This window comes from Ornithorhynchus anatinus, chromosome 1 (assembly GCF_004115215.2).
Source record: "Ornithorhynchus anatinus isolate Pmale09 chromosome 1, mOrnAna1.pri.v4, whole genome shotgun sequence".
NCBI lineage: Eukaryota > Metazoa > Chordata > Mammalia > Monotremata > Ornithorhynchidae > Ornithorhynchus > Ornithorhynchus anatinus.
Genome location: NC_041728.1, coordinates 108134913 through 108160598, shown reverse-complemented (window position 1 = coordinate 108160598; position 25686 = coordinate 108134913). Strand labels below are relative to the sequence as shown.

General features: G+C 48.5%; 1 protein-coding gene across 7 annotated transcripts in view; it reads left to right on the top strand.

Annotated features, from left to right (window-relative positions):
• TFDP2 (transcription factor Dp-2) overlaps positions 1 to 25686 on the top strand; it is a 164780-nt gene that overhangs the window by 94673 nt on the left and 44421 nt on the right. For all 7 annotated transcript variants that reach the window (XM_029063595.2, XM_029063602.2, XM_029063587.2 and 4 more), the window contains one exon: positions 7898 to 8001. In XM_029063595.2, the coding sequence (XP_028919428.1) occupies positions 7898 to 8001 (104 nt within the window). The remainder of the gene's footprint in view (positions 1 to 7897; positions 8002 to 25686) is intronic.

The following is a 25686-nucleotide window of genomic DNA, read 5'->3' as shown; positions in this document are numbered from 1 at the left end:
CGCACAGGCATGGGAGTGAGAGGACCTAAATTCTAATCCCGACTCCACCGCGTGCCTGATGTGTGACCTTGGGGAAGTCTCTTCACTTCCCTGGGCCTCAGTTACCTCATCTACAAAATGGGGATAAGAAGGTGAGCCCCACGTGGGACAGGGACTGTGTCCAACCCGATGACCTTGCATCTACCCCAGCCCTTAGAACAGGGCTTGACACAGAGTAAGTGCTGAACAAGTACCATAATTATTATTATTATTGATTGAGAAAGAGGATTCCAGATGCTTGCCTTTGAGCCTGAATGACTGCTGTTTCTCCCCGATCCTTTCCCTACTCCCCTCTGACCATTTCCCTCGCCATCGTCCAGGGCGTAAAGTATGAGATGCCACCTCATCGGAAGGGTTCCGAGTTCCGGTCAGGCGGGAGGGTATGAGAGGTTCCGGTGGAGTTCCAGTCCAGTGGGGGAATTTAGGGGATGGAATTCGCACTCTTCGAACCTCCCCAAGAAAGATGGTGAGGTGTCCTGGGCCCCACATTCCCCTAGGGTCAATCCCTACAGTTCCACATTTTGACAAAATAATAGTAGTATCTAAGTGCTTACTATTTGCCAGGCACTATACTAAGCGCTGGGGTGGATACCGAGCAAATAAGGTTGGACACGGTCCCTGTCCCCTGCGGGGCTCACAGTCTCAATCCCCATTTTACAGGTGAGGTAACCGAGGCCCAGAGAAGTGAGGTGGCTTGCCCAAGGCTACAGAGCAGAAAAATGACTGAGCTGGAATTAGAAGCCATGACCTTCTGACTCCCAGGCCCGTGCTCTAACCACTGCCGTGCTGCTTCCCATAGGGGTGGAAGTTGAGCTCATTCCCTTCTCTCAGTTGCTACCCTGCCAGTAACAACTGAGAGATGGCCCCAGAGGATTTGTTTGCAAGAAATGTAAGCTTCTTGTGGGCAGGGAACAGGTCTCTTCTTGATTCTGTATTTCGCAAGTCCCTAGTACAGTGCCCGGCACCCAAGTGGGGCTCAGTAAGTACAGCTACTTCTTTAAGGATCTTCACTGAGCAGTATTTTTGAAATCAATCAGTGGTATTTACTGAGCACTCACTGTGTCCAAAGCATTATACGGAGCACTTGGGAGAGTACAATACAACAGTTAACAGAAACATTCCCTGTCCACGATGAGCTTACAACAACTATTGTGTCTTCGTATTTAACTCTGTTGCTTTTAGTATTCTGTGTAAAGCTTTCCAATCAATCAATCGGTAGTATTTATAGAGCACATGCTGTGTGCAGAGCACTCTACTAAGAGCTTGGGGAGTATATTATAACAATATGACAGAGTTGGTGGACCCATCCCTTGCCCAAAGCGAGCTGACAGTCTACAGTCCCTTTATTTTCCCTTTTTTTTTGAATGTTATTTGTTAAGCACTTACTATGTTCCAGTCACTGTACTAAGCACCGGGGGTAGGTGCAGACTAATCAAGTTGGACCCAGTCTATATCCCACATGAGCCTCACGGTCTTAATCTCCATTTTACAGTTGAAGGAACCGAGGCACACGGAAGTGAAGTGACTAGCCCAAGGTCGCGTAGCAGACAAGTGGCAGAGCCAGGATTGAAACCCAGCTCCTTTTGACTCCCAGGCCTTTGCTCTGGCCACTAAGCCATGCTGCTTCTCACTGTATTTAGAAGTGGATTCACTCTTCCGACGTAAACACCACATCTGCCGCTGCAAAGTCTTGTTGAGATTGGAATTGCCTAATTGCAATTGAGACCAGGTACTTAGATGCAGCATAAAAATGTTCATTCAGCTGTATTTATTGAGCGCTTACTGTGTGCAGAGCACTTTACTAAGCCCTTGGGACATAGAACAATGAACAGACACATCCCCTGCCCACAATGAGCTTAAATTGGTAGTTTGCTGTTAGTGGCTAAGAAAAAGAGCGGGGCTACCCTTTCTGACGGGGACTGTTGGCTTTCCTGAGGAAATCCAATTTTGTTTGAAGAAGTTCTATCCCTCTCTGTTTCCAGAGGGTCCATTGGGAGAAAGATGTCACCCGTGGCTGGCTGGCAGGCGGCCCCATCAGGGACCGCGGGCCCAGCTGGCCAAGGGCGCTTGGTTTTATTCACCAGAGGCCGTGCGGAAGTCAAGTCCACTGGATCTGTTACTGTTTGCCCACTCAACTCCCGGGCTTGTGCCCAGCTGGGCTGATCTGCTTCTGCCAGGAGATGGCTGTGGTCGGAGATAAAAGTTGCTGCTTTCTACTTGGATGCCTTTGCCTGCCTCTGCCCCTGACATAATGTTTCATCTGGCAAACAGACTTGTTGTTACTATCTACTGCTAATTGCTCCCGGGGTGCTGGGTGGGACCCAAATGAGCACTTAATGTATGCAGAGCTCTATACTGAGCGCTTGGGAGAGTGCAGTGCAACAGAGTTAGCAGACCCATTCTCTGCCCACACTGAGTTTACTCGTTATATGAACTTATTCATATTTAACTTGGTTGCATATGCAAAGGGCAGACAGTCTTTGACGGGCTTACAGTCTAATCGGGGGAGACGGACAGACAAGAGCAATAGCAGTAGATAGAAACAATAGCAATAAATAGAAATCGGTTATATTTATTGAGCACTTACTGTGTGCAGAGCACTGAACTAAAGCACTTGGGAAAGTATATTATAATAATATGACAGAGTCGGTGTTCACATCACAGCGAGCTGACAGTCTACAGTCCCTTTATTATAACTAACTTTTTTATGGTATTTAAGCACTTACTATGTCCCAGCCACTATACTAAGCGCTGGGGTAGATGCAGACTAATCAAGTTGGACCCATGGGGCAAATAGGACTATTGTTTTCCAAGAGCCCAAGTGAAAAGAGGGACAAACATGTGGTGTGTCCCTGACTCCCGTGGAGGTTCAGTCTCCCTCTCTCTCTGTCCGTCTTCTTCTCCGTCCTTTTGAAGTGGTCAGAGGTGGGGTGGCTCTCGAGTATAGTTCTGTCAGGAGCGTCGCTCCACCAGGCATTGCTCTACATTCACCCTTTCCTGACTTGTTTCCTCCAGCCCCTCTATTATTGGTGCAAGATCTAAGGGGAGCACTGTCGGTGGGTGACTCTTGGAAGTCTGGTTTCGGAGTTGCAGGACCTGATTGAGTGGTCCCTTAGTGGCTGTCCTGTTGTAGCCCCAAATTAATAATAATAATAGCAAGAATAATAATTGTGAACAAGAATAATAATTGTGATATCTAAGTGCTTACTATTTGACACTATACCACACTCTGCCCCAGCTCTTAGAACAGTGCCTGGCACATAGTAAGCGCTTAACAAATAGAGTAATTATAATTATAATTACAATTATAATTATACCATTACATTTATAATTATAGTTTTATAATGTTACAATTATAATTACTCTTGTTAACTCTGTTGACGATGACGGTATCGTCAACGCAGAGAAGCAGCGTGGCTCAGTGGAAAGAGCACAGGCTTGGGAGTCAGAGCTTATGACCAAAACCGAGCTCGTGACCAAAACTGAGCTCCTCATCTTCCCTCCCAAGCCCGGTCCTCTCCCAGACTTCCCCATCACCGTGGATGGTACGACCATCCTTCCCGTCTCTCGGGCCCGCGACCTCGGTGTCATCTTTGACTCGTCTCTCTCGTTCACCCCACACATCCGATCCGTTCCCGAGACCTGCCGGTCTCACCTTTGTAATATCGCCAAGATCCGCCCTTTCCTCTCCACCCAAACGGCTACCTTACTGCTACGGGCTCTCGTTATATCCCGGCTAGACTACTGTGTCAGCCTGCTCTCTGATCTCCCTTCCTCCTCTCTCGCCCTGCTCCGGTTTATTCTTCACTCTGCTGCCCGGCTCATCTTCCTGCAGAAACGGTCTGGGCATGTCACTCCCCTTCTTAAAAACCTCCAGTGGTTGCCTATCAACCTCCGCTCCAAACAAAAACTCCTCACTCTAGGCTTCGAGGCGCTCCATCACCTTGCCCCTTCCTACCTCTCCTCCCTTCTCTCTTTCTACCGCCCACCCCGCACATTCCGCTCCTCCGCCGCCCACCTCCTCGCCGTCCCCTGGTCTCGCCTATCCCGCCGTCGACACCCGGGCCACGTCCTCCCGCGGTCCTGGAACGCCCTCCCTCCTCGCCTCCGACAATTCTAATTCTCTTCCCCTCTTTAAATCCCTACTTAAAGCTCACCTCCTCCGAGAGGCCTTCCCAGACTGAGCTCCCCCCTTTTCCCTCTGCTCCCTCTACCCCCCCTCACCTCTCCGCAGCTAAACCCTCTTCTCCCCCCTTTCCCTCTCCTCCTCCCCCCTCCCGTCCCACCCCCTCAGCACTGTACTCGTCCGCTCAACTGTATATATCTTCATCACCCTATTTATTTTGTTTAATGAGATGTACATCGCCCTGATTCTATTTATTTGCCATTGTTTTAATGAGATGTTCTTCCCCTTGACTATTTATTGCCATTGTTCTCATCTGCCCGTCTCCCCCGATTAGACTGTAAGCCCGTCAAAGGGCAGGGACCGTCTCTATCTGTTACCGATTTGTACATTCCAAGCGCTTAGTACAGTGCTCTGCACATAGCGCTCAATAAGTACTATTGAATGAATGGGTTCAAATCCCAGCTCTGCCACTTGTCAGCTATGTGACTTCGGGCAAGTCACTTAACTTCTCTGGGCCTCATTTGCCTCATCTGTAAAATGGGGATTAAGACCGTGAGCCCCATGTGGGACAACCTGATCGCCTTGTATCCTCTCCAGCTCTTAGAACATTGCTTTGCACATAGTAAGCGCTTAACAAATGCCATCATTATTATTATTTGTTAACCAATTACTGTGCATCAGACATTGCTGTTAAATGCTGGGGTAGATACAAGCTAATCAGATGGGACACGGTCCATGTCCCACATGGTCCTTATAGCATTAATCCCCATGTTATGGATGAGGGAACTGAGACACAGAGAAGTTGAGTGACTTGACCAAGGTCACGCAGCCGACAAGTGGTGGAGTCTGGATTAGAACCCAGGACCTTCTGACTCCCAGTCCTGTGCTCTATCCACTAGACCACACTCAGTTGTGTTTACTCTCCCAAGCGCTTAATACAGTATTCTACACAGGAAACACTCAGTAAATACCATTGATGATGCTGATTATAGTGCTCTGCACACAGCAAGCACTCAGTAAGTACCAGTGTTTGATCAGTGTTGAAGAGAGACTAGTGCTCTGCACACGGTAAGCACTCAATTTGCTTAGCTGGAGAGGAGCATCTTGTGTGAGCTTGAGTTTAGTGGGAGAGGAATAAGGATAATTAGGAGGGAAATGATTGCCTTAAAGCCATTGGTCAGGAATTTCTGCTCAGTGAAGAGAGGAGATGATGACCCTTGAAGGCTTTTGAAGAATGGGGAGATGTGCACAAAAATGATATTGTGTAAAACGGTCTGGGCAGTTAATCGAAGTATGGCCTAGAAAGGAGAGGGAGGGAGGTGGGTCTGTAAGGACTAGATCAATAACAGGACCCGAGTTTCAAAAAGAGCAAGCCTAAGGACATGTAAACCGATTATCAGGACCAAATTACAACTCTGAGCTGTCAGTCACAACTCAGGAAAGAGGTCTTAGTGACAAGTCATTGGTTTATTATGCTGCAGGAGCCAAAAAGACTGGTTATCACGAGGTAGGGGAAAGAAAACAAACCAAAGATTGAATTTTGCCATTTTATGAAACCCTGGAACCCCTACATCTAGACTACTTTTGGGTGGTTCTGATTGCCGAATCTTCCAGAAGGCCCGAAATACAGCTGGGAAAGGTCCAGTATGATCGGGGGATATGACAGATTCCTAATGTTGAAAAGTTTAGGACACTTCAGGCTGGAAAGAGGAAAGCTGAGAGGGAAAATGATGGATATTTTCCCCCCCAAATCACCCAGAATTGTTGTTCACTAAGATTAAGGGATGTTCATTGTATTTGAAGAGAGTCAGTCCCTACGGTTCAAAGGAAACACTTTTCACACTGTCGTGCAGGAAGAAATTGGCAAAAATTTCAAGAAGGGCACGGACAAGTTTGTGGACAAGAGTCCCATTCATTCCTTCCTTCCTTCCTTCCTTCAATCGTATTTATTGAGCGTTTACTGCGTGCGAAGCACTGTACTAAGCTCTTAGAGTACAATACAACAATAAACAGACACATTCCTTGCCCACAATGATGAGAAAGGGATTTAGAGAGAAAAGATAAGAATATTAGGGGGATGTCCAGGAGGACAATAACATTATTATGGTAATAATGTTGGCATTTGTTAAGCGCTTACTGTGTGCGAGGCACTGTGGATACAAGCACATCAGGTTGGACACAGTCTCTGTCCCCCATGGAGCTCACACAGTCTCAATCCCTATTTTACAGATAAGGTAACTGAGGCTCAGAGAAGTGAAGCCTCTGAGCTTCACTTGCCCAGTGTCACACAGCAGACAAGTGGTGGAACCAGGATTAGAACCCATGACCTTCTGACTTGCAGGCCCGTGCTCGGTCCGTTATGCCATGCTGTTGGATTCCTCCAAGTGTCCAGGCCCCACTGCCAGAGAAAGAGTCCTGGGCCGACAGACTGACCCAGCAATGGGATGCTCAGGGGCTTATAATATTAATGATAATAATAATAGTGGTATTTAAGTAATAACGTTAGTATTTGTTAAGCGCTTACTGTGTGCAGAGCACTGTTCTAAGTGCTGGGGTAGATACAAGGTCATCAGGTTATCCCACATGAGGCTCACAGTCTTCATCCCCATTTTGCAGATGAGGTAACTGAGGCACAGAGAAGTTAAGTGACTTGCCCACAGTCACACAGCTGAGAAGTAGCAGAGCTGGGATTCGAACCCATGATCTCAGACTCCGAAGCCCGGGCTCTTTCCACCAAGCCACGTTTACTGTGGCTTATCCAATTACCCAGACTTTGTCTCAGTGGGCAGGGAACGTGTCTACCAACTCTGTTATGGTCTACTCTCCCAAGTGCTTAGTGCAGGGTTCTGCACACAGTAAGCATGCAATAAATACCATTGATGAATGGATCGATTGATAGCCCTGCCACCGAGTTAGGCACTCTGCTCTGGGAAAGATTAAGGCAGTCCGTATGTGAACGGCCGGGACCTGTTGGTGCCTGGCGTGAATGCCAATTGGCCGGCTGGGTCGTTCCAGAATTCTGCTACCATTTTGTATTCTTTACAAAATGAATGACGTTGTCGTGAGTTTTTATGGGGAAACATAGGGGAAAAGGCACTCCAGTGCTCTGTGTTTTAAAAGCTGAGACTGGTGTGAAGTAAAATATGAACAGGTGGGGTCGGTGAAGAATATCTATCTGTCAGTGGTATTTATTGAGCGCTTACCATGTGCAGAGCACTCTACTAAGCACTTGGGAGAGTACAACAGAATTAGTAGGCATGTCTATATTAATGTCTGTCACCCACTCAAGACTGTGGGCTTGTTGAGGGCAGGGAATGGGTCTGTTTATTGTTATAATGTACTCTCATAAGCACTTAGTAGAATCCTTTGCACACAGTAAGTGCTTTGTATATATTTTTATTACCCTATTTATTTTTTTTGTTAATGAGATGTACATCCCCTTGATTCTATTTATTGCTATTGTTTTTGTCTGTCTCCCCCGATTAGACTGTAAGCCCATCAGTGAGCAGGGATTGTCTCTATCTGTTGCTGAATTGTACATTCCAAGCGCTTAATACAGTGCTCTGCACGTAGCGCTCAATAAATACTATTGAATGAATGAATGAATACAATTGAATGAATGAATCCCTGTCCAAAATAAACTTACAGTCTAGAGGAACCAACCATTATAGCCCCCAGACTACCAAGGTGGATTAGAGGGCCTTCATACTAACTTTATCGATTTCTCTTTAGGTAACGTTTCACTGATTGCATTTCCGGTTTCCAGCGCCAACTCACCAGCCAAGATTTTACCCAAAACCTTGGGACCCATAAATGTGAATGTTGGACCCCAAATGGTAAGCAGATCCTGAAGTTGGAAAGTTTAAAAACTCTTGATAGAAAGTGGCGTCAATATTTTGATTTGGGATTTTGTTTGTTTTGTTTTCATTTTAAAATTCAAAGTCATTTGCCTTTCAGTGAGTTTCCCTCAGTATTTGAATGCAGAAGAAGAATTCAATCTCAGGAAGGTTTTAGTTTGGGGTTTGTTTTTTTTTAAGTAAAAGAAAATCATGTTTGCGGCTGCAGATTTGATTTTCCACCAGCCAGTGTGTGCTTTTTCTCATGCTTTCAGTTGTGGGTTAAGTGGGTGGTAGATTCTATATAATCTAGCACTGTGCTCCTTTGTCCTCCAATACAATTTAACCTCAAAAGGTCTATCCATAGGCATTATGGATGTAGGGCACAGCCAGAGTGATTCTGGGTCTGGCCATACCATGTCAGAACCCACCTTTACCTGACGATGTTTAGAAAAGAGCAGACAGTTCACCTTTCTGTTTAACCACACGTTGAAGATTATGTAAAAGAAAATTTAAGAGAAAAGTTCTTGGCATCTCTCGGTTAACTTCTGTTGGAGTCTTCCATTGAAAATGATAGTTGTGCCCCTATTTCCCCCACTTCAGTCAGTGGTATTTATTCAGTCGGTCCACGGTCTTATCGAGCACTTACTGTGTGCAGAGCACCGTACTAAGTGCCTGGGAGAGTACAGTATAGAAGAATTGGTAGACAGGTTCCCTGTCCACGACACACTTAGTCTAGAGGATTTAGAGGTACAATCTAGCATATTTATTAGCATTTACTTCAGTCAGTGGTATTTATTTAGTCAGTCTACGGTCTCATCGAGCACTTACTGTGTGCAGAGCACTGTACTAAGTGCCTGGGAGAGTACAATATAGAAGAATTGGTGGACAGGTTCCCTGTCCATGACCAACTTAGCCTAGAGGATTTAGAGGTACAATCTAGCGCATTTATTAGCATTTACTGTGTGCAGAGCACTGTAATAAGTGCTTGGGAGAATACAGTACAAGAGACTTTGTAGATAGGACCCCTGCCCTCAAGGAGCTGACAGTCTAACAAGGGAGGCAAACATTTTGCCGTGTGGTAAGTTGTGCAGCGGGGCCAACATGAAGGAAGCCAAATGGCCGACCGACCAGAGACTCTGCAGGTGAGGGACGGCACAGGTTCAGAACATGTTTCCCCACTCCTCAAGAAACCCCAGTGGTTGTCCATCCACCTCTGCATCAAAGAGAAACTCCTCACCGTTGGCTTTAAAGCAGTAAGTCACCTTACCTCACCTCCCTACTCTTCTAGTACAACGCAGCCCAACCCGCTTTATTCCTTTAATGCCAACTTTCTCAGCTGGTCCTCGATCTCATCTGTCTCGCTGCTGACCTCTTGCCCATATCCTATCCCGGCCTGGAATGCCCTCCCCCCTCAAATCATATAATTGCTCTCCACTTCAAAGCCTTATTGAAGGCATGTCTCCTCCAAGAAGCCTTCCCTGACTAAACCATCTTCTCTTCTCCCACTCCCTTCTGCATCACCCTGACTTGCTCCCTTCATTCAGCCTCCCTCCCAGCCCCACAGCTTGTCTTATCTTAAGCTGTTGAGTCGTTTCTGACCCGTAGCGGATCCATAGATACTTCTCTCCCACGACGCCCCACTCTCCATCTGCAGTCATTCCGGTAGTATATAAAGTTTTCTTGGTAAAAATATGGAAGTGGTTTACCACTGCCTTCTCCCGCACGGTCAACTTGAGTCTCCACCTTCGGCTTTCTCCCATGCCGCTGCTGCCCAGCACAGGTGAGTTTGGACTTGTAGTAGATTGCCTTCACTGCCCAAGCTAGGAATGGAAAGGGTAGGCCTCTGCTTGACCCTCCCGTAGCCAAGATTGGTAGAGTACTGGAAACTCTCCAGGAGCCATCCTGAGCAGGGATCCCAACAGCACATATGTATTTATCTGTATATACCTGTAATTTGCGTATTTCTGTATATTAATATATCTCCCCCTCTAGACTGTGAGCTCATTGTGGGCAGGGAACGTGTCTGTTGTTATATTGTGCTCTCCCAAGCTCTTAGTACAGTGCTTTGCACTCAGTAAGTGTTCAATAAATACGATTGAATGACTGCTCAGAACCGCCTTTTGCCTAGTCTCTCTCTCCTTTGCTGCAGCTCATCAGTTGGTCCTCAAAAGAATGAATAGCTCAGGGGTGTCCAGACCAGGCTCTTGGAACCAAAGAGCCACAAACCCAAAACATAATAGGGCCGAGAGCCCCGGTGGCCAGTAGGCATTCCAAGGCCGGGGAGAGGTTACGGTGAGTGTTGGAGAACAGGTGCTCCAGTGGGAAGGGAGGGATGGCAGCGGGCGAGAAACGGCCGCTTGGAATGGGACACCACAGCCCTCCTTGACCCAGGCTCAGGTGGGCGTGGATGCTGCCATCCCGAGGGAGGGCTGGAGCAGTGGTGACACCTGGCAGGCCTCCACCCTAGGGGAAGCAGCCTGGCCTGGTGGCCGGAGCACGGACTCGGGATGCAAAGGTCCTGGGTTGTAATCCTGGCTCATCCCTTGACTGCTGGGTGACCTTGGGCAAGTCGTTCCACCCCTCTGGGCCTCGGTTACCTCATCTGTAAAACGATGAGCCTCACGTGGGACAGGGACGTCCAGCCCGATTGCCTGGTGTCTGCCCCAGCACTTAGAACAGTGTTTGGCACATAGTAAGCACTTAACGAATACCATAATTATTATTATCATGAGGGGCAAAAGAGCATCCATGCACAAGATGCACAGCCAGTGGCAGAGAGTCACATGCGGTTCACCAGCCCTAGTGTGGCCACCCCTGGAATAGCAGAAGGGCACATGTGTTCTAATCCCGGCTCTGCCACTTGTCTCCTGGGTGCCCTTGGGTCGGTCACTTCACTGCCCTGGGCTTCGGTTCCCTCATCTGTAAAATGGTGATGAAGACTGAGAGCCTTATGTGGAACAGGGACTGAGCCCAACCTGATTAGATTGTATCCGCCCCAGCACTTAGTGCAGTGTCTGGTACATAGTAAGCGCTTAGCAAACACCATTATTAGAAAAAAAAGAGGACCTATCTCCGACAGCCATTTTCCCCAGGAGTAGGATCAGTGGAGCACGATTAGAAGCTGGCCTTCAGTACATCCATGTACTTGTACCTCTGGCTACCTCTTGAACAAGGCTCCAGCACTAAGCTCAGTCCTCTAGACTGTAAACTCGTTGTGGATAGGGAATGTGTCTGTTTATAGTGTAGTCTCCCAAGTGCTTAGTACAGTGCTCTGCACGCAAGAAGCACTCAATAAATACGATTGAATTGAATGATAGTCCCGGGTGTCCCTTTGTCATCCATTCGTACCAGGCGATCTCACCGTTGCAGCGGAGCTCTGATCAGCATTCCCTGGTATCCTGCAATGTTTCAGGACTTCGGGATGAGCAGCTGCCATTTTACGTCCGTTATCGGCTCCCAGCAGTGTAGATAGATTGAGTTGAGAAGCAGCATGGCTCAGTGGAAAGATCACGGGCTTCAGAGTCAAAGATCATGGGTTCTAATCCTGGCTCCACCACATGTCAGCTGTGTGACTTTGGACAAGTCATTTCACTTCTCGGTGCCTCAGTTACCTCATCTGTAAAATGGGAATTAAGACTGGGAGCCTCACGTGGGGCATCCTGATTATCCTATATCTACTTCAGCGCTCAGAACAGTGCTCGGCATATGGTAAGCGCTTAACAAATACCAACATTATCAAGGCCAGATGTTCGCTGTGGCATCATTATGGTGTCCTTGCTTCTCAGGTGCATCATCAACTAATAGTATTTTTTGAGCAACTACTGTGTGCAGAGCACTGTAGCAAGCGTGCGGCTTAGGGGATAGAGCATAGGCCTGGGAGTCAGAAGGACTTGGGTTCTAATCCCAGGTCTGTCACATATCTGCAGTGTGACCTTGGGCAAGTCACTTCACTGGGGTGTAAAAATAAGGATTTAGGAGTGTGAGCCTCATGTGGGAAAGGACTGTGTCCAACCTGATTGACTTTATCTACTTCAGTGCTTAGAACAGTGCTTGGCACACAGTAAGCGGTTAACCAGTACCCATAGTTATTATTCAGTAGAAGTAATATAGCTCAACCCATCCCTAAAGGAGTTAAAATTCTAGTATGGGAGATGGACACTAAAAGAAATTACAGATAGGAGGAAGTGGTAGAGAATTTAAGAGATGCACATTAGTGCAACCATAGGTTGTGCATTCTTTAGTACTTACATGGCGCAGAAGTGCTGAAGTAACAGTTTGGTTTTGTTTCAGGTGGTGTTCGTTAAGCTCTTACTATGTGCCAGGCAATGTACTAAGCCCTGGGGTAGATACAAGATAATCAGGTTGAACCTGATAATCAAGTTGGTTCCTGTCCCATATAGGGCTCCCGGTCTTAATCCCCATTTTCCAGATGAGGTAACTGAGGCATGGAGAAGTTAAGTGGCTGGCCCAAGGTCACACAGCAGGCATTTGGCGGAGCCGGGATTGGAACCCAGGCCCTTCTGGCTCCGAGGTTCGTGTTCTATCCACCAGGCCACTCGGCTTCTCGGTTGTGGAGGATTTAAAGTGGGGAGATTAGAAATTGACTGGGGAGACCTCTCAGAGGAGATGGGTTTTCAGAAGGGCTTTGAAAATGGGGAGAGCTGTGGTCAGAGACAAAGGGGAACAGGTTCAAGGCAAGGGCCTTGAACAAGAGTAGGCAGTGAAGGAGATGAAAATGAGGCACAGTGAGTAGATTAGAGGAAGGAGTGTGAGGTGGGGGTATAGTGGGAGTAAAGAATAAAGTGGGAGAGAGAGAGAGCTGATTGAGTCCTTAAAGAACTAGTCAGGAAGAGTTTCTGCTTGATGTGAAGAGGTATTGACAACTATGAGAGGTTCTTGAAGAACGAGGGGCCCTGTGCAGAATGATGTTTTAGAAAAACGATCCTGGCAGCAGAGTGAAATATGGACTGGAGAGGGGAGAGATTGGAGGTAGAAAGATCAGCCAGGATATGACTAGTGCCAGGATTACTCTGGGGGCTGTGGGGATGAAGAGAAAGGGGCAGATCCCGAAAATGAGGGGGGAGGATCAACTCAATTGGGCAAAAGACAAATTTGGGTCTTGAAAGAAGAGGAGGAGTTAAGGACATTGCCAGGATTATAGGCTTTGAATGCTGGGAGAATGAATGAGGAGATGAAGCAGCTTGGCACAGTAGATGGAGAGGGGGCTTGGGAGTCAGAAAGTCATGGTTCAGATCTCGGCGCTGCCACTTGCTGCTATATGACCTTGGGCAAGTCTCTTCAATTTTCTGGGGCCTAACTTGCCCATCAGGGTTGATAATAATTATTATTATTACTATTGTATGTAAGTGGTTACAGTATTCCTGGCGCTATACTAAGCACTGGCCTGGAAACAAGCAAATTGGGTTGGTCACCGTCCCTGCCCCAAGAGAGGCTCACTGTCTCAATCCCCATTTTACAGATTAAGTAACTCTGAGGCACAGAGAAGTGAAGTGATTATGCCCAAGGTCACACAGCAGACAGGAGGCGGAGTCTGGATTAGAACCCATGACCTTCTGACTCCCAGGCCTGTGCTCTATCCATTATGCCGCGCTACTTCTCTACCGACCCCAGCGGTTAGTACAGTACTTGGCTCATAATAAGCTCTTAACAGATATCACAATTATTGGGAATGGGTGCGCAAAAAAGCAAGGTTAGATAGTGTTTCTGAAAAAAGAGAGTCGCCCACAAAAGGTAGAGGATGTTGAAGACAGAGCGGAGACCATTAAACCTGACAAAAGGAAGTCGTCGGTGATTTTGGAGAGAGCGGTCTCTGGAAGAAAAGGGGCAGAAAGTGGATTATAGAGGGTTGAAGAGGGAGATATAGAAAAGGAAGTGGAGGCAGTGGGCATATATAACCCTCTCAAGGAATTTGAAAAGTTCTGGAAGGAGGGAGATGGTGAGTCAGTGGAAAGAGCACGGGCTTTGGAGTCAGAGGTCATGGGTTCGGATCCCGGCTCGGCCACTTGTCAGCTGTGTGACTTTGGGCAAGTCACTTCACTTCTCGGTGCCTCAGTTACCTCATCTGTAAAATGAGGATTAAGACTGTGAGCCCCACGTGGGACAACCTGATTCCCCTGTCTACCCCAGCGCTTAGAACAGTGCTCGGCACATAGTAAGCGCTTAACAAATACCAACATCGTTATTATTATTATTATGATCTGGAGAGGGCAGTGGAGCTCAGAGGGCTTTTTGGGATAGGGGAAGAAGCCATTGGAGAGAGGGTGGTCAAGGGGGAGGAGAAGGGGGTGCTTTTCAGGGTGCTTTTCACTTGAGAAGATGGGAGGATGGCGCCTCACTCGCCCCCTGCCCCTCTCTCTGGGCTGCCCCTGCCAGGTAAACTGCTCCGGGTGTGGCACACGAGACTGGGGAATCCTCTCCTCTGGCAACTACTGGGGACCTTCCCCCTCTAGACTGCAAGCTCATTTGGGGCAGGGAATGTCACTGTTTATTCTTGTATCGTACTCTCCCAACCGCTTAATACAGTGCTCTGCATACAGTAGGCACTCAATAAATACGATTGAATGAATGAATGACCTCATGTGACGAGCACACGTGGGGCCAGGTCGGGGGCTTGACTTGCCCGCCCAGCCGGCAGCCCGTGCAGCTGCCGGTGTGGGTGAGTGGCTCCCGTCCCTGCCTGGTGGGCTGGCCCACCTTGGCCCCACCGCGTCCTGAGGCCTGTGTCCTCCGCCACAGGGGCACGAGAGTATCTCCAGCTCATCCATTCGTCCTGCCTGCTGGGGAGGACCGTGGGAAGAAATCCCATGGGTCCCTGGCCCGAGTGGGGCGCCTCCACCTTGGCCCCTCTCCCGTTCTTAGAGAATAAACCTGACTTAGTGGGAAGAGCCTGGGCCTGGCAGTCAAAGGACCTGGGTTCTAATCCCGGCTCTGCCACGCAGATTCTGTGACACCTTGGGCAAGTCACTTCACTTCTCTAGGCCTCAGTTTCCGCATTTGTAAAATGAAGATTAAATCTTATGCCTTCCTTCCTAGACTATGAGCCCCGTGTGGGGCAGAGGCTGTGTCCAACCTGATAACCGTGTATCTACAAGTGCTTGGCACATAGTAAGCGCTTAACAAATACCATTATTATTACTTTTATTATTATCATTATTATTATTAAGACTGGAGCAGGTCAGCTACCTCCCGCCTCAAGAGCTGTGCCTTATCTTTGGGAATCTGAGCTCTAGAGCTATGTTTAGTATCAAGAAGAGCCAGCCATGGCTTGAGAGACATAGACTGCCAATCCCTCGTCTGGGCACAGCTAGCACAAATGGTGTTCTCCTTCTGAATATATGTGAGTAGCCAACTGGCTAGCTCAGACATGGTGTCCCATTGACAGACCTATGCTCCCATCCCTGAAAACTAATGGATTGTGTCTTTGGAAAACATCTCAGTAGATGGGATTTAACAATTGTACGTTCTGGGAGAGAAAAAGCCCAGTCGACCGTCGTCTGGGGGGTCAGCAGAATGAGAATTCGATTGGCACCATCACAAGCCATTTATGAAAGTACCCAATGTGGGAGCCTTTGCTTAGGCTATTGAAAACCACAATTAGCTAACAAGAATGGATCGAGTTCTTTACTCATTCCATGCGGGCAAGGAATTTGTCTGCCAACTGTTTTATCGTACTCTCCCAAACGGTACAGTGCGGTGCATACTGTAAGCGCTTGGTAAATACCTTTGAGTGATTTTCATATTTCAGAAGAAGGACAGGTCATGGGTTCTACCACCTTTAATTTGTATAGTGGTTTCTCATTTTCCCAGAAGGCTTTCCCATCAGTGATCTCATTTTATCCTCACAACATCCTGGTGAGGTAAGGAAAGTCAGGAATTATTCCCCCTATTTTACAGAGAAAGAATTTAAGGCACAGAGAGGTTAAGGGTCTTGCCTGAGGTCACCTGGCAGGCCGGAGGCATTGCTGGGGTTAGAACCAGGTCTCCCGATACTTAGAACTGTGTTCTTGCAAGTGCTTAAAAAATAGCACAACTCTAGTCTCTCCCCATTAACTTAATAATTAAGTACTTATGTTCCAGAGCACTGTGCTAAATCCGGGGGTAGATACAATATAACGAGGTCAGTCCCTGTCCCCTCAGGGGCTTGTCAGTCAGTCATATTTATTGAATGCTTACTGTGTGCCGAGCACTGTACTAAGAGCTTGGGAGAGTAAAATATAACAATGTAACAGACATTCCCTGCCCCCAGTGAGCTCACAGCCTGTAAACTAAGAACTTGCAGTTATCTTTTAAGAACCAGGTAAACATTTTGGTATTTAAGCTACGGAAGTCACCATCTGTTCTGTTGGGATGGGATAACAGATTGGATAACTCACTTTTTGTAAACTCTGGTAAAAAAAAAAAATAATAATTAGTATTGGCCAGGAAGTTTTAGCAAGGATGAACAGTTGTTATTTTGCACTGTGAACAACCAGTGTTATTGGAAAGGGATCTCCCCCCAACGCCCCCATCTCAGATGTAGCGTTTTTTTGCCCCTAGTTCCCTTTCTCCGTTTCTGTAAAACCCATCCTATGAGACATTCCGGACAACCGAACACCACAGTTTCTCCCAACTTGCCGTGCAGCGGTGGGATCTCCTGAGCTGAGCCGAGGGCCACCAGACCGGCTTAGTATCCGGTCACTTCCGACTCTGAGTGAAGCAGGAGCTAACTTGACTAGTTTGCCAAATGAAAAAAGAATGCCAGCACGGCCTGTGAGTATCCCTCCCTGCTCACATGCTTCAAAGTAATTCCCCTCTCACCCGAGCAGCTGGTCCTCGCTCATTATTTTCTAATTGCTCAATGCCTTTGGTTTAAATCCTGGGCAATTGATAATCAGTGGTGTCTTAATAATAATGGTACTTAAGGTGCCAAGCACTGTTTAAGCACTGGGGTAGATACAGGTTAATCAAGTTGGACACAGTCCCTGTCCCACATGGGGTTCACATTCTTAAACTCCATGTACAGATGAGGCAGCTGGGGTCCAGAGAAGTGAAGTGACTTACCCAAGGTCACACAGCAGGCACGTGGTGGAGCCGGGATTAGAATCCAGATCCTTCTGACTCCCAGGCCCGAACCGGAAGGAAATGCCATGAGGAGACAAGTTGGACGGGGAGGATTTTACGGATCGCTGTCTGCAAACTATCCCAAGGGTCTGAATGGATGGTCTAGTTGGCTCTTTCTCTCGCTGCAAGTCGCACAGCTGATCCTCTGTCCGAGAAACTTCCCACATTTCCTCTTGCCACCTCTTTTCTTGGATATGCATAAGCTCATCCTTCTGCTATTTATCGGTATTTTCAGATGCTTCGCAGGGTTTATTTCATCAGGTCACTTAGTAGTCTGTGGCACCGTGGCTGGCTGGTATCAGCTGGTATCAGGAGACTTGGGCACCTAGATTCAGTCTTGGGCTGGTCCCTACTGGTCACTTCCCAGGAAACCAACCGGCATCCAGCCTGGGACCCGTGTGTTTTTATAGAAGAAATCCTGGGCAATTATGGACCCGTTTGCTGTTCTTTTTGAGCTGGATTTTTGGTTCCATAAAGCGAGCATCCCCTGCTTACTACTTTATGAATCCAGTGCCATGAAAACGGCTGGTCTGAATTTTTTTCCCCCAGAGAAATAATAAGTTATTCATATTACTGTCTGTCTCCCCCTCTAGACTGTAAGCTCGTTTTGAGCAGTCGGTCAGTCATAATTTTTGAGCACTTTCTGTGTACAGAACACTATACCGGGCGCTTGGGAGAGTACAAAACAATATAACAAACACATTCCCTGACCACAATGGGCTTACGGTGTAGAAGGGTAACATGTCTGCTAATTCTGTTGTATTGTACTCTCCTAAGAGCTTAGTAGAATACAGTAAATTTCCAGTGATTGGTAGTCCGTCTGTGTTCTCCGTTGATCCAGTTGTCTGTCTCTCCTTCACGCGGCTGATTTATTCGGTGTGGTCTTAGATTGGAAACCCTTAAGGAGGAGGGTCTGGGGGCTGTTGAGGGGAAGCAGTGAGGCCTAGTGGATAGAACGCGAACCTGGGGGTCAGAAGGAGTGAGGTATAGTGGTTAGAACACGAGGACCTGGGTTCTAATCCTGACTCTGCCTTATGTCTGTTGTGTGACCTTAAAGTCACTTCACTTCTCTGTACCTCAGTTATCTCATCTGTAAAATGGGGGTAAGAGTGAGCCCTGTGTGAGACAGGGACTGTGTCTGACCTGATTAATTTGTGTCTATCCCAGCGCTTACTACAGTGTGGGTCATATAGTAAGCGTTTAACAGGTACAATTATTATTATTGTACTTCTCCCAGAACTTAAGCAAGCCCGGCTCGGACTTGTCCACTTAAGAGGACAGGCCCACAGCCCTCAAGAAGCAGCGTGGCTCGGTGGAAAGAGCCCGGGTTTGGGAGTCAGAGGTCATGGGTTCGAATCCCTGCTCTGCCACTTGTCAGCTGTGTGACTGTGGGCAAGTCACTTAACTTCTCTGGGCCTCAGTTACCTCATCTGAAAATGGGGATGAAGACTGTGAGCCTCATGTGGGACAACCTGATTAATTTGTATCTCCCCCCAGCGCTTAGAAAAGTGCTCTGCACATAGTAAGCACTTAACAAATACCAACGTTATTATTATTGTTATTATTGTACTTCTCCCAGCACTTAAGCAAGCCCGGCCCGGACCTTGCCCACTTAAGAGAAGAGGCCCACAGCCCTCAAGAAGCAGCGTGGCTTAGTGGAAAGAGCCCGGGCTTGGGAGTCAGAGGTCATGGGTTCTTATCCCGGCCCTGCTGCTTGTCAGCTGTATGACCTTGGGCAAGTCATTTCACTTCTGTGCCTCAGTTACCTCATCTGTAAAATGGGAATGAAGTCTGCGAGCCCTAGGTGGGACAACCTTAATTACCTTGTTTCCACCCCACCGCTTCGAACACTGCTTGACACCTAGTAAGCGCTTAACAAACGCCACCATTATTATTATTGTTATTCTGCATTCATTCAATCGTATTTGTTGAGCACTTAATAATAATGTTGGTATTTGTTAAGCGCTTACTATGTGCCAAGCACTGTTCTAAGCGCTGGGGTAGATACAGGGGAATCAGGTCGTCCCACGTGAGGCTCACAGTTCATCCCCATTTTACAGATGAGGGAACTGAGGCCCAGAGAAGTGAAGCGACTTGCCCACGGTCACACAGCTGCCAAGCGGCAGAGCCGGGAGTCGAACCCATGACCTCGGACTCCGGAAGCCCAGGCTCTTTCCACCGAGCCACGCTGCTTGCCCTGAAACTGAAAACGGACACCGCAGCGTGCAGAGCACTGTACTGAGCGCTTGGGAAGTACAATAAAGAGAGAGAGGGTTGAAAAACAAGGAGGGCTCACCCCAAAAGCCTCCCATTTTGCAAACATTGGCCGTCTGGGCTCGATATTTGAATTCCATCATCGGTTTGCGGTTGGATTTTCCTTAAGGGACACAAAGTTTTCTGAATGAGGTCTTGTTCCGTGCCGCTAGAGGGCAGCAGCGCATAAGGCTTTTTTTTTCCCATGGAAAATCTGGGGCCGATGCAAATGCCAAGTGGTTTTTCCCTGCCCAGCTCAAATCCCTGCGTTGCCATGGTCCCCGATGATGGCGTTTTACCGAAGGATGTGCTTTAGGGGAACTGGGAAATGTAACCGAAAATCTACCCCCTTTCTCTTGGCCAAATTCGCAGCTCTTCTAGTGAAGAGGTGGTATGCCTCGGCATGAACGAGCCATGAAGTGGGTGTGAAAATGAAGTTCGCGATCTGCTGTCTCCCGTCAAATTGGCATCTCCCCGGTGGACTGCAGCGTGCCGAAACTTGAATTCCTTTGTGCGACTGGGACGGTGTAAAATCACGTCTCGACGGCTGAACGCTGATGTTGCGGAGTTTAAACAAAATGCTTAACCGTTGAGGGTGCGCAACATCAGAAAGAAAGCCGATTCAACCCGTACGTCCGTTTGGCCGTCGCCAAAGCGACGCACCGTTTGATTAATGAGGTTGAAGCGACGAGGCCTGGTGGAAAGAGCACAGGAGTGGAAGTCAGGAAACCTGGGCTCTAAACCTGGCTCCGGCAATCCGGTCAAATCAGTGGTATTTCTGAGCTCTTGCGGTGTGCACGAAACTATACTGAGCACTTTCCTGCTGTGTGACCTTGGGCAATCAATCAACCGATCAATCAGGCACTTACCTTGTGCACAACACTACGTTAAGCCCTTGGGAGAGTTGGCAGACACATTCCTTGCCCACAGCCAGTTCAGGGCAAGTCACTTAACTTCTCTAATGCCTCAGTTTGCCCATCTTTAAAAACGGGAATTAGATACGTGTTGTACCTGCTTAGACTGTGAGCCCCACGTGGGAGTGGGACTGTGTCCGTATCTATTTTGTATTGACTCCAACTCTTAGTACCGTGTCCGGTAGGTACATAATATAAACAGCAGCATGTTGTAGCGGAGAGAGCACGGGCCTGGGAGTGACAAGGTCACGGCTTCTAATCCCGGCTCCGCCGCTCGTCTGCTCTGTGACCTTGGGCAAGTAACCGCACTTCTCTGGGCCTCGGGTACCTCATCTGTAAAATGGAGTTTGAGACCGTTGAGCCCCACGTGGGACAGGGACTGTGTCCAACCCGAGTTGTTGTTTGCACCCCCTCCTGCAAAGCATCTAAAGTCTTGAGATTTAAGCCCTTGCTATTCACAGCCACCCACAGCACTTATGTCCATACCTGTAGTTTATATTAGTGTCTGTTTCCCTACTAGACTGTAAGTTTGTTTTGGACAGGGAACGTACCTACCAGCTCTTACATTGTGTTAGTACAGTACTTTGCATATGATAAGTGGTAATTAATACCATTATTTGATCGATTCATTCATTTGTTGTATTTATTGAGTGCATACCGAGTGCAGAGCACTGTACTAAGTGCTTGGAAAGTACAATTCAGCAATAAAGAGAGACAATCCCTGCCCACACCGGGCTTAAGTCTAGAAAGGGCGAGGGGGACAGACATCAAAACAAAAAGGCATTAATAGAAATAAATAGAATTATGGATATATACACATAAAAACAAGTAAATAGGTATCAATATACATAATATACGTAATCATTATAAGTATACACATAAGTGCTGTGGGGCAGGAAGAGCAAAGGGAGTGAGTCAAGAAGAGAGCTGAGGAAAAGGGGGAGTTAGTCTGGGAAGGCCTGTTGGAGGAGGTGAGCCTTCAGTAGGGATTTGAAGGGGGGGACGTTTGATTGTTTGGTGGATTTGAGGAGAGAGGGTATTCCAGGCCAGAGGGAGGATGTGGGCCAGGGGTGGACGGTGGGACAGGGGAGATGGAGGCACAGTGAGAAATTCTGCACCAGAGGAGCAGAGTTTGCAGGCTGGGATGTAGAAGGAGAGAAGGGAGGTGAGGTTAAGATGGGGCAAGGTGATGGAGTGATTGATTAGGCTGGTGGCTATAGTTTGTAGGGGTTTATGGGTTTCTTTTTTTGTTTGTTTTTTAATGGTAATTGTTAAGCCCTTACTACGTGCCAGGCACTGTACTAAGCACTGAGGTAGATACAAAATAATAGGGTTGGACACCGTCCCTGTCCCATATAGGGCTCACAGTCGTAATCCCCATTTTGCAGATGAGGTAACTGAGACCCAGAGAAGTTAAGTGACTTGCCCAAGGTCACAAAACAGACAAAATGATGGAGCCAGAATTAGGACTCAGGCCTTCTGACTCCCAAGCCTGCGCTCTTTCCACGGGCCACGGTGCTTCTCTTACTGCCATCCGTCTCCCAACTTCTCTCCAAATAGTGTTTATATGAATGGTATCTAAGCCCTTTCAATGTGCCAGGCGTTGTACTGATCGCTGGGGTAGATCAAGGTAATCATGTGGGACACAGTCCATGTCCCACCTAGGGCTCTCAGTCTTAATCCCCATTTTACAGATAAGGTAACTGAGGCCCAGAGAAGTTATGTGACTTGCCCAACGTCACTCAATAGACCAGCCAGCAGAGCCGGGATTAGAACCCAGGTCTTCTGACTTCCCAGGCCCGTTCATATCCACTAGGCCACGCGGCTTCTCTCTTTTGTACATTGTAATGTCTTGCGTCATACAGAGTTTGCAACACCTGAGAGGACTTTTTAAATTGAAATAAGTTTATAAGAGAAGAATGCCATTTTTCTTCTTCTGTAATTAAAACGGACTAGTCTGCCCTTGAACTTTCAGGGAACTGGGGAGTAATGAGCCATTGGCAGGCGGGATGGCCAGAAAGCCAAGGCACATGCCTGGCTCTGTAGCCGTTGAACCCTCGGGGGTTGGCCGCTGCCAACTTGCTGCTGCTTGTTGCCCCGTGCTAGTTTGAGGAGGTGGATTAAAGTGGCTCTGGGATCTGGGATGGAGAAAGTAGACAACAGTCCCGGAATTCATCATTCTTGAGAGCTGGGTCCATCGTGTGCCGCCTTTGGGAACCAAAGGACCCAGACCTCAGAATTGGAGGCTTTGGGCTGCATAGCAATAATAATGAGATTTTATTAAGCGCTTAATGGTGCGACACCTTACCGAGCGCTGGGGAAGAATACCCGGGGAGGAATTAAATTGGCTTCCTTTTCTTCTGCAACTCCTGCTCTCTGACGCTGGTGAGCCCCACAGCAGCTCAAAACCAAGCAGAAAACCGGGAACGCTGAAGTTTAAGTGAATTTCAGACCGTTAAAATGGGTGGGCAGATATTTCTAGCGGGTATTTGGAGGGGTGGCCACTGTAGTTAGGGCTTTAATAATTATGGTATTTGTTAAGCGCTTCTTATGTGCCAGGTACTGTACTAAGCACCGGGGTAGATACAAGCAAATCGGATTGGACACAGTCCCCGTCCCACGTGGGGCTCACGGTCTCAATCCCCAATTTCCAGATGAGGTAACCGAGGCCCCAGAGAAGCGAAGTGACTTGGTCCAAGGCCCACTAGACAAGTAGCTAAGCTGGTTTACAACCCATGACCCTCTTGACTCCTGGGCTCCTGCTGCTCCCTTCACCTCTCTCTGTCTCTTTCTATTCCCCCTTCGGCTCTGGCTATCAGACTATACCATCCACCGCATCCTCTCATCCCTTCCGTACCTGCCTGGGTGGCCACGTAGTTGGGGGGCGACTACATTCCCCGATCTCACTATGCCGGCACCAGGAAAGTTACCTGTGTTAGTGCTCCCCACCTGGGGTCACTGCAGGGTGAGGTGCTCTCTCTGGCTACCCCTGAGTTGTTCCCTGGTTACCCCTGAGATGCTCCTTGGTTATCCTTGGCTACCCCCAAAGTCTTCCCCGGCCCTCCCTGAGGTGCTCCCTGGCTACCCCTGAGGCCCCACGGCTGGTCAGTGGCGTCGCCACAGGGTTGCTGGGAAGGCAGAGCACCGCCTCCTTCCAAACTCCTTGAGCCAGTTGCAACCCACAGCTCGAAAGCCAGGATGGGATTTTAAATGGGAGTTGGAGAGTTTTTCTGTGGGGACAGTACTCTGAAGACCTTTGTGGGGGAGAAAGAAAGACGGGCAGGGGACAAGAGGCCCGTGAGCCCAGGCAAGTAGTGGGAGAGGAGACACACTCCAGGGCAGCTGCCCACTCTCCCAGGCATGAGCCCAGAGGGTGGCACGTAACGGCCAGAGGCCTCAGCCTCTGCAGAATGAACAGTGCCACGATGCTCTGCAGACTCTTTCCAGAAGGGGAGAAAGAAGAGAAGGACAAAAGGGATCAAGGGGCAGAGGAAGAGAGCTAACTTGGCATCTGGGGGCGTGGAGCCCCTCCAGTGACCCAGGATTCTGCAGAAATAAAGAATAAATCCAGAGACATCGTGGCCTAATGGAAGGAGCACGGGCCTGTGGGTAAGAGGATCTGGATTCTAATCCTACTCTGCCACTGGTCTGCTGTGATCTTGAGCCAATTACTTCACTTCTCTGTGCCTCAGTTACCTCGTCTGTAAAATGGGGACTCAGTACCTGTTCTCCTTCCTAATTAGACTGTGACCACCATGTGGGACGGGGACTTTGTCCAACCTGATTATTGGGTATCAACCCCAGTGCTTAGTATAGTGCTTGACACATAGTAAGTGCTTAACAAATTCCATTAGAAAAATAAAAAAACAGTCCGCCACACACAAAATACATATAGAAGCAGCATGGTATAGTGGATGAAGCATGGGCCTGGGAGTCAGAAGGTCATGGATTCTAATCCCGGCTCTGCCGCTTGTCTGTTGTGTGATCTTGGGCAAGTCACTTGACTTCTCTGGACCTCAGTTCCCTCATCTGTAAAATGGGTATTGAAACTGCGCCCTGCATAGGATGGGGACTGTGTCCAACCTGATTACCTTGTATCTACCCTAGCGTTTAGAACGGTGCTTGGAACATAGTAAGCGCTTAACAAGTATCTTTATTATTATTAAGTAGCCAATCCAGTGGGAGTCGTGAAGGGCATCGGGAGTTGAAGTCGAGATCCAAGGAGAGGTGTTTTTTTCCCACGGTCGGAAAGACCCCGGGGACTGACTCGATCCCTCAGCACCCCAGCAACCTTCAGCTAATCTGTCCATCAAGCATTGGTATTTATTGAACTCCTACTGTGGACAGAGCACTGGACCTGCTCCCCATCCTGGCAGCCCTCCTTATCCATTAGGGCTCAGGGATCTAGGCTCCCACCATTCCCGCTCTTTCTCCCTCCCGACTTCCTCCTCTGTATCGCTCCGCTTAGGGCCGTTGGTTGGAATAGGGTTCTGTCCTCACTAAGAGCACCTCTGCTCCTCTGCGTCCAGTGGAGTGTCCCCAGGCTCACCGCCCGGGGGAAGCTCAGAGTGGTGCCGATGGTGGCCGAGGAGGCGGAGGCTATTCCCGTTGCAGCCCTGCAGCACTCGCTGCCCAGAGGGCTTCTGGTACGCGTAGTCTTCTTAACGCCCTCGGCTCCCCGGCCAGCCTTACAAGGACCGAACCTCTCCCAGAAGTGCCGGGGCTTAGGAGCTGCCCTCCCCCAGGCCTCCCCTCGATCTGGCCGCGGCCCTGACTCTGCACAAGTGGTCCTCTCCTGGGCCTTTTCCCCCCCAACCCCTCCGACTCGGCCTCACGGCTTCCTCCCCCCGCCGCCTCTCTGCCCCTTTCCCTCCACCCTGCCGGGCGGCGTTCACAAGCCAAGCAAGCCGCAGCGCCGGGCTCAGCTCCGCTCCTCCTAGCTCACAATAAGAAAGGTCAAGTTAGAAAAACAGTGTATCTGGGCAACATCTCTGAGGTCTAGCTCTGCTGTTGCAGGCATAATGCGATCATTAAATGCCAAGAACATGACAAGTTATTGATAATGTAAAGGGAAGAATGTCAGTCATGCGAAAGTAATCTTAGGTAACAGTCCTGGGAATGAGCGCACCTTCCCCGTCTGGTTAATTCTGCAGCCTGTCCGGGAGCCAAGACAAACCCGGAGATTGCGGGAATGTTCCTTGCTTCCCTGGGACCGTTCCCTTAGTCGAAATCTGGAATACTGTTTCTTCAGAGAAGAACCGGGCCCCGGGGAAATAGCCCGGTGGTCCAGCACACTCAGTTCGCTTTGCAGGATCAACAAGGTATTGAAAAAACCTCAAATTGGATGTCACAGAGTTTGTTTGGAATGATCAGAAGTTATCCAGTGGTATTATCG